The following is a 9145-nucleotide window of genomic DNA, read 5'->3' on the forward strand; positions in this document are numbered from 1 at the left end:
TTTGGGATTTGGGGTTGTGGGGTTTGGGGTTGTGGGGCTGTGGGGCTGTGGGGTTTGGGTTTGGGTTTGGGGTTTGGGGCTGTGGGGTTTGGGGTTTGGGGTTTGAGGTTTGGGGTTGTGGGGTTTGGGGCTGTGGGGTTGTGGGGTTGTGGGGTTTGGGGCTGTGGGGTTTGGGGTTTGGGTTTGGGGTCTGGGGCTGTTTGTGTCTCACCCTGAAGCGCCCGGTGAAAAGCTCCATTTGTGCGGCGCTGTCTGGCAGGGCGTACAGAGCGCGCAGAGACCGCACACAGCGCAGCCGCACCGCCGCCTCCTGCGCCCCACAGCGCCCCATAGATCCCACAGCGCCCCACTGATCCCACAGCGCCCCACAGATCCCACAGCGCCCCACTGGTCCCACAGCGCCCCACAGCGCCCCACAGATCCCACAGCGCCCCATAGATCCCACAGCGCCCCACTGATCCCACAGCGCCCCACAGATCCCACAGCGCCCCACTGGTCCCACAGCGCCCCACAGCGCCCCATAGATCCCACAGCGCCCCACTGATCCCACAGCGCCCCACTGATCCCAATGTTCCCATGAACTCCACTGCCCCCCATTGCCCCACACTGCCCCCATTTCCCCCTCACGGGCCCCCATTTTCTCTCTCCTGCCCCCATTTCCCCCCCTTTGCCCCCATTTCCCCCCCTCAGACCCCATTTCCCCCCACCCCATTTCCCCCCCCCTGCCCCCATTTCCCCCCCTCAGACCCCCATTTCCCCTCACCCCATTTCCCCCCTCAGACCCCCATTTCCCCCCCTCAGACCCCCATTTCCCCCCCTTTGCCCCCATTTCCCCCCCCCGCCCCCATGTCCCCCCCGCCCCACCTTGTCGTGGAGGTTCCAGCCCAGGTACTTGAGGTGCCCATCGGTGAGGAAGGTGGCCGGGCAGCTCCGCATCCACGCCCCCAGCTCCTCCATGCAGGCGGCCCTGATGTCCGCCACCACGTCCCTGCAGGGCCGCGACCCACAGCTCTGCCCCACGGCACCCACAGCGCCCCACAGCGCCCCATAACCACCCCATAGCGCCCCACAACGCCCCACGGCACCCCACAGCGCCCCATAACCACCCCATAGCGCCCCACAACGCCCCACGGCGCCCCACAGCGCCCCACAGCGCCCCATAACCACCCCATAGCGCCCCACAACGCCCCACGGCACCCCACTGCGCCCCACAGCGCCCCATAACCACCCCACAGCGCCCCATAACCACCCCAAAGCACCCCATAGCATCCCATAGCGCCCCATAGCGCCCCATAATGCCCCACAACACCCCATAGCACCCCATAACCACCCCACAACGCCCCACAACGCCCCATAGCGCCCCATAGCACCCCATAGCATCCCATAATGCCCCATAACGCCCCATAGCGCCCCACAACGCCCCATAGCGCCCCATAACGCCCCAGAACATCCCATAGCACCCCATAGCACCCCATAGCACCCCACTGTCACCCCATGGACTTCCCCCACTGCCACCCCATTGCCACTCCATTGTCACCCCATATCAACCCATTGTCACCCCATTGCCCCCCTCCTACCCCCCCATTGTCACCGTCACCCCACTGTCACCCCATCACCCCCCCGTCACCCCATTGTCACCCCCTCACCCCACTGCTCCCTCTTACCCCCCATTGTCACTGTCACCCCCGTCATCCCATCACCCCACTGTCACCTCATTGCCTCCCTCCTACCCCCCCATTGTCACTGTCACCCCACTGTCACCCTGTCACCCCATTGTCACCCCCTCACCCCATTGCCTCCCTCCTACCACCCCACTGTCACTGTCAGCCCCGCCATCCCATTGTCACCCCATTGTCACCCCACTGCCCCCCCCCTACCCCCCCATTGTCACCGTCACCCCGTCCCCCCTGTCACCCCATTATCACCCCCTCGCCCCATTGCCCCCCTCTTACCCCCCATTGTCACCGTCACCCCCTGTCACCCCCTCACCCCACTGCCCCCCTCCTACCCCCCATTGTCACCGTCCCCCCCCGCCACCCCATTGTCCCCCTGTCCCCCCCCACCTGTAGCGATGCACGAAGACCCCCTTGAAGATGGAGTTCATGGCCGCCTCCAGCTCCTTCTGCTGCTCCCTCAGCTGCGTGGGGACGACGACGTCCCCCGGGTGTCCCCAAACCCAAAGGTGGCCCCGACCCCAAAGGACCCCCGGCCCCCCACGTCCCCAAGCCCCGAACTGCCCCCGAGACGACCCCCCCCACCTCCATGTCCCCACGACCCCAATGGATCCCCGCGTCCCCATCGGTGTCCCCACATCCCCCGTGTCCCCACATCCCCCCCTTGGTGTCCCCACATCCCCCCGTGTCCCCACATCCCCCCGTGTCCCCCCATCCCCCCACATCCCCCCATGTCCCCACATCCCCCCCGTGTCCCCACATCCCCCCCAGTGTCCCCACATCCCCCCCATGTCCCCACATCCCTCCCCAGTGTCCCCACATCCCCCCCGTGTCCCCACATCCCCCCAGTGTCCCCACATCCCCCCGTGTCCCCATATCCCCCCCAGTGTCCCCACATCCCCCCACATCCCCCTGTGTCCCCACATCCCCCCCAGTGTCCCCACATCCCCCCACATCCCCCCCAGTGTCCCCACATCCCCCCACATCCCCCCCCGTGTCCCCACATCCCCCCAGTGTCCCCACATCCCCCCCGTGTCCCCACATCCCCCCCGTGTCCCCACATCCCCCCCATGTCCCCACATCCCCCCCAGTGTCCCCACATCCCCCCAGTGTCCCCACATCCCCCCCCGTGTCCCCACATCCCTCCCAGTGTCCCCACATCCCCGTGTCCCCACATCCCCCCCAGTGTGTCCCCACATCCCCCCACATCCCCCCGTGTCCCCACATCCCCCCCTTAGTGTCCCCACATCCCCCCCCGTGTCCCCACATCCCCCCAGTGTCCCCACATCCCCCCCAGTGTCCCCACATCCCCCCGTGTCCCCACATCCCCCCCAGTGTCCCCACATCCCCCCCAGCATCCCCACATCCCCCCAGTGTCCCCACACCCCCCCATGTCCCCACCCCCCCTGTGTCCCCACATCCCCCCAGTGCCCCACATCCCCCCCCCCACATCCCCCCTGCCACATCCCGTCCCACATCTCCCCCTTGCCCCCCCGTGTCCCCCACATCCCCCCATGTCCCCCCACATCCCCACCTGGCACTGTCCGTCCCACATCCCCCCCGTGTCCCCACATCCCCCCCATCCCCCCCGTGTCCCCACATCCCCCCGTCCCCACATGGCACCCCCCGTCCCACATCCCCCCCATGTCCCCCATGCCCCCCCGTGTCCCACCCCCCCCCCATCCCCCACTCCCCGTCCCACAGCCCCCCCATGCCCCCCCATGTCCCCCCACATGCCCCCATAGCCCCCCCCCCCCCCACCTGGCACTGCCCGTCCCACAGCTCCTCCATGCCCCCCCATGCCCCCCATGTCCCCCCCATGTCCCCCCCCGCCCCCACCTGGCACTGCCCGTCCCACAGCTCCTCCATGTCCCCCACGCCCCCCCATGTCCCCCCCGCCCCCACCTGGCACTGCCCGTCCCACAGCTCCTCCATGTCCCCCCATGCCCCCCCATGTCCCCCCATGCCCCCCCATGCCCTCCCATGTCCCCCCACGCCCCCCCACGTCCCCCCCGCCCCCACCTGGCACTGCCCGTCCCACAGCTCCTCCATGTCCCCCACCCCCCCATGCCCCCCATGTCCCCCCACGCCCCCCCATGTCCCCCCACGCACGCCCCCCCATGTCCCCCCCCGCCCCCACCTGGCACTGCCCGTCCCACAGCTCCTCCAGCTTGGCAGCCCCCCTCCTGGGGGGGCTCTTGGCCCGCTCAGCCTCGTAGAGGCGCCGGCTGCTGCCCTGCAGCTCGTTCAGCCCCACCGCCACCTCCACCAGGGCTGACATCAGCTTCAGGGCTGGGGGGACAGCGGGGAGGGGGGACCGTGGGGGGACACGGCTGTGGGATGGCGGCCTGGGGGGACACACAGACGTGGGGGACACGTGGACGTGGGGGGATGTGGGGGGTGTGGGGGGACATGGGGGGACATGGGGGGACATGGGGGATGTGGGGGGACACGGCTGTGGGATGACAGACGTGGGGGACACGTGGACGTGGGGGGATGTGGGGGGTGTGGGGGGACATGGGGCGACATGGGGGGACACGGCTGTGGGATGACAGACGTGGGGGGACACGTGGACGTGGGGGGATGTGGGGGGTGTGGGGGGACATGGGGCGACATGGGGGGACACGGCTGTGGGATGACAGACGTGGGGGGACACGTGGACGTGGGGGGATGTGGGGGGTGTGGGGGGACATGGGGGGACATGGGGGGACATGGGGGGACATGGGGGATGTGGGGGGACACGGCTGTGGGATGGCGGCCTGGGGGGACACACAGACGTGGGGGACACGTGGACGTGGGGGGATGTGGGGGGTGTGGGGGGACACTGGGGGACGGTGGGGATGTGGGGGGACATGGGGGGACATGGGGACGAGGGGGGACATGGGGGGACATGGGGGGACATGGGGGGACATGGGGGATGTGGGGGGACATGGCTGTGGGATGGCAGCCTGGGGGGACACACAGACGTGGGGGACACGTGGACGTGGGGGGATGTGGGGGGACGTGGCCATGGGATGGCGGCTTGGGGGGACACGGAGACATGGGGGGACATGGGGGGGTGTGGGGACGTGGGGGGATGTGGGGACGAGGGGGGACATGGGGGGACATGGGGGGACATGGGGGGATGTGGGGACGTGGGGGGACGTGGGGACGAGGGGGGACATGGGGGGACATGGGGGGACATGGGGGGATGTGGGGACGTGGGGGGACATGGGGACGAGGGGGGACATGGGGGGACATGGGGGGACATGGGGGGATGTGGGGACGTGGGGGGACATGGGGACGAGGGGGGACATGGGGGATGTGGGGGGACATAGCTGTGGGATGGCAGCTTGGGGGGACACACAGACGTGGGGGACACGTGGACGTGGGGGGTGTGGGGGGTGTGGGGGGACATGGGGGGACATGGGGGATGTGGGGGGACATGGGGGGACGTGGGGGATGTGGGGGGACACGGCTGTGGAATGGCAGCCTGGGGGGACACACAGACATGGGGGACACGTGGACGTGGGGGGATGTGGGGGGTGTGGGGGGACATGGGGGGACATGGGGGGACATGGGGGGACATGGGGGGACATGGGGGATGTGGGGGGACACGGCTGTGGGATGGCAGCCTGGGGGGACACACAGACGTGGGGGACACGTGGACGTGGGGGGTGTGGGGGGTGTGGGGGGACATGGGGGGACATGGGGACGAGGGGGGACATGGGGGGACGTGGGGGAACATGGGGGGACGTGGGGGATGTGGGGGGACACGGCTGTGGAATGGCAGCCTGGGGGGACACACAGACGTGGGGGGACATGAGGGGATGTGGGGACGTGGGGGGACATGGGAGAAGAGATTGACACACATGGGGGGACACAAGGATGTGGGGGGACATGGGGCGATGTGGGGAGACGTGGCCATGGGATGGCGGCTTGGGGGGACACGGAGACATGGGGGGACATGGAGGGATGTGGGGAGACATTGGGGGACATGGGGGGACATGGGGGATGTGGGGGGACACGGCTGTGGGATGGCAGCTTGGGGGGACACACAGATGTGGGGGACACGTGGACGTGGGGCGATGTGGGGGGACGTGGCCATGGGATGGCGGCTTGGGGGGACACGGAGACATGGGGGGACATGGGGGGGTGTGGGGACGTGGGGGGACGTGGGGGGATGTGGGGACATGTGGGGACATGGGGGGACATGGGGGATGTGGGGGGACACGGCTGTGGGATGGCAACTTGGGGTGACACAGAGACATGGGGGGACATGGGGGGGATGTGGAGGGACATGGGGGGACATGGGGACGAGGGGGGACGTGGGGGATGTGGGGGGACACAGCTGTGGGATGGCAGCTTGGGGGGACACAGACGTGGGGGGACATGGGCGGACGTGGGGGGATGTGGGGACATGGGGGGACACGGGAGAAGAGATTGACACACATGGGGGGACACAAGGATGTGGGGGGACATGGGGCGATGTGAGGGGACGTGGGGGGACACAGAGACATGGGGGGACATGGGGGGGGAGATGTGGGGACGAGGGGGGACATGAGGGGACATGGGGGATGTGGGGGGACACAGCTGTGGGATGGCAGCTTGGGGGGACACACAGATGTGGGGGGACATGGGGGGGATGTGGGGACGTGGGGGGACACAGAGACATGGGGGGACATTGGGGGAGGGGACATGGGGGACACGGCCATGAGATGGCAGTTGGGATGACACAGACATGGGGGGACACGGGGGGGGGTGGGGACGTGGGGTGACACACAGAGATGGGGGTCACAAGGATGGGGGGTGACACGAGGGACACGGGGGGACACACAGAGATGGGGACAGGGAGGGACACGGGATGACGGGGACACTGGGGGACGCGGGGGGATGGGGTGCTGTGGGGTGATTTGGGGACACGGGGTGACACGGGATGGGGAGCACAGCCAGGGGTCACCGAACCCCCAGGCTGTCACCCACCCAACGGCGTCACCCATCCAACGTCACCCAATGACGTCACCCACCCAAAAACGTCACCTACCTGCTGGTGTCACCCACTCATTGTTGTCACCCACCCACCAGCATCACCCACCCAAAAATGTCACCTCCCCCCCAGTGTCACCCATTCATTGGTGTCACCCACTCAAAGATGTCACCCACCCACCGGTGTCACCCATCCAAAGGTGTCACCTCTCAGGCAGTGTCCCCCAGCCTCTGATGTCACCCACACAGCAATGTCACCCAGCCATTCTTATCACCCAGCCTCTGATGTCACCCAGCCTCAGATGTCACCCACCCAACGATGTCACCCAGCCTCTGATGTCACCCAGCCTCAGATGTCACCCACCCAACGATGTCACCCACCCAATGATGTCTCCCAACCAAAGATGTCCCCCATCCTCCAATGTCACCCACCCTCAGCTGTCACCCACCCTCTGATGTCACCCAGTCTCTGATGTCACCCAGAGAAGTCATCCAGAGATGTCCCCTACCCTCAGACATCACCCACCCAAAGATGTCCCTCACCCAAAGATGTCCCTCACCCAAAGATGTCACCCAGCCTCAGATGTCCCCCACCCAATGATGTCACCCAGCCTCTGAAGTCACCCACCCTCTGATGTCCCCCACCCTCCGATGTCCCCCACCCTCTGGTGTCACCCACCCTCCGATGTCACCCACCCAGAGATGTCACCCACGCTCTGATGTCACCCAGCCTCTGATGTCACCCAGCCTCCGATGTCACCCAGCCTCTGATGTCACCCACTCAGAGATGTCCCCCACTCAGAGATGTCCCCCACCCAGAGATGATGTCCCCCACCCTGCGATGCCCCCCACCCTCCGGTGTCACCCACCCTCCGGTGTCACCCACCCTCCAATGTCACCCACCCAGAGATGTCCCCCACTCAGAGATGTCCCCCAACCGTCAGATGTCCCCCACCCTCCGATGTCACCCAGCCTCCGGTATCACCCACCCAGAGATGTCCCCCACCCTCCGGTGTCACCCACTCAGAGATGTCCCCCACCCAGAGATGATGTCCCCCACCCTGCGACGCCCCCCACCCTCTGGTGTCACCTAGCCTCTGATGCCCCCACTCAGAGATGTCCCCCAACCGTCAGATGTCCCCCACCCTCCAATGTCACCCAGCCTCCGATGTCACCCAGCCTCTGATGTCACCCACTCAAAGATGTCACCCACTCAGAGATGTCCCCCACCCTCCGATGTCCCCCACTCCGAGATGTCCCCCACCCTCCGACGTCCCCCACCCTCTGACGCCCCCCACCCTCCGGTGTCACCCAGCCTCTGATGTCCCCCACCCTCTGACGCCCCCCACCCTCTGGTGTCACCCAGCCTCTGATGTCACCCACCCTCCAGTGTCACCCAGCCTCTGATGTCCCCCACCCTCTGACGCCCCCCACCCTCTGGTGTCACCCAGCCTCTGATGTCCCCCACCCTCCGACGCCCCCCACCCTCCGGTGTCACCCAGCCTCTGATGTCCCCCACCCTCCAATGTCCCCCACCCTCCGACGCCCCCCACTCAGAGACGCCCCCCACCCCCCGTTGCCACCCACCAGCCAGGGTGGCGGTGTGCCGGAAGGCCCTGACGCGGCAGTCGCTCATGGTGGTGAGCAGCGCCACCAGGCCGCCCAGCAGGAAGCCGTCGTACAGCGCGGCGTGGCGGCACCGCAGGGCCAGCGCCGTCACCGTGTCCCCAAATGTCACCCGGAAACGGCGCCAGCGCTGCGTCTGCAGGGACAGCGGGTAGGAGGCCGAGCCCTGGGGGGCACGGAGGGGACGTCAGGGGACCGTCCTTGTGTCACCTGGGGTCATTGTGGCCATGGGGACAAAAGGTGACAAGAAGAGGGTGACACTGTGGTGCCTCCTTGTGTCACCGTGGTGCCTCCTTGTGTCACCTGGGGTCATTGTGGCCATGGGGACAAAAGGTGACAAGAAGAGGGTGACGCTGTGGTGCCTCCTTGTGTCACCGGGGGTCATTGTGGCCATGGGGACAAAAGGTGACAAGAAGAGGGTGACGCCGTGGTGCCTCCTTGTGTCACCTGGGGTCATTGTGACCATGGGGACAAAAGGTGACAAGAAGAGGGTGACACCATGGTGCCTCCTTGTGTCACCCTGGGGTCATTGTGACCATGGGGACAAAAGGTGACAAGAAAAGGGTGACGCCGTGGTGCCTCCTTGTGTCACCTGGGGTCATTGTGGCCATGGGGACAAAAGGTGACAAGAAGAGGGTGACGCCGTGGTGCCTCCTTGTGTCACCTGGGGTCATTGTGGCCATGGGGACAAAAGGTGACAAGAAGAGGGGGACGCCGTGGTGCCTCCTTGTGTCACCTGGGGTCATTGTGGCCATGGGGACAAAAGGTGACAAGAAAAGGGTGACGCCGTGGTGCCTCCTTGTGTCACCTGGGATCATTGTGACCATGGGGACAAGGGCAAGGGGTGACAGGAATAGGGGACAGGGACATGGTGACATAGA

At 67.0% G+C, this 9145-nt stretch overlaps 1 protein-coding gene across 1 annotated transcript in view; it reads right to left on the reverse strand.

The window, feature by feature from the left end:
- Positions 1-9145, reverse strand: part of STAG3 (STAG3 cohesin complex component) — a 47509-nt gene that overhangs the window by 29286 nt on the left and 9078 nt on the right. The window contains 5 exon segments of the mRNA XM_085215150.1: positions 212-310; positions 865-988; positions 2064-2137; positions 3814-3965; positions 8226-8430. Coding sequence (XP_085071276.1) covers positions 212-310; positions 865-988; positions 2064-2137; positions 3814-3965; positions 8226-8430 — 654 coding nt within the window.

This window comes from Meleagris gallopavo, unplaced genomic scaffold (assembly GCF_905368555.1).
Source record: "Meleagris gallopavo unplaced genomic scaffold, MGAL_WU_HG_1.1 scaffold_7, whole genome shotgun sequence".
Lineage (NCBI taxonomy): Eukaryota > Metazoa > Chordata > Aves > Galliformes > Phasianidae > Meleagris > Meleagris gallopavo.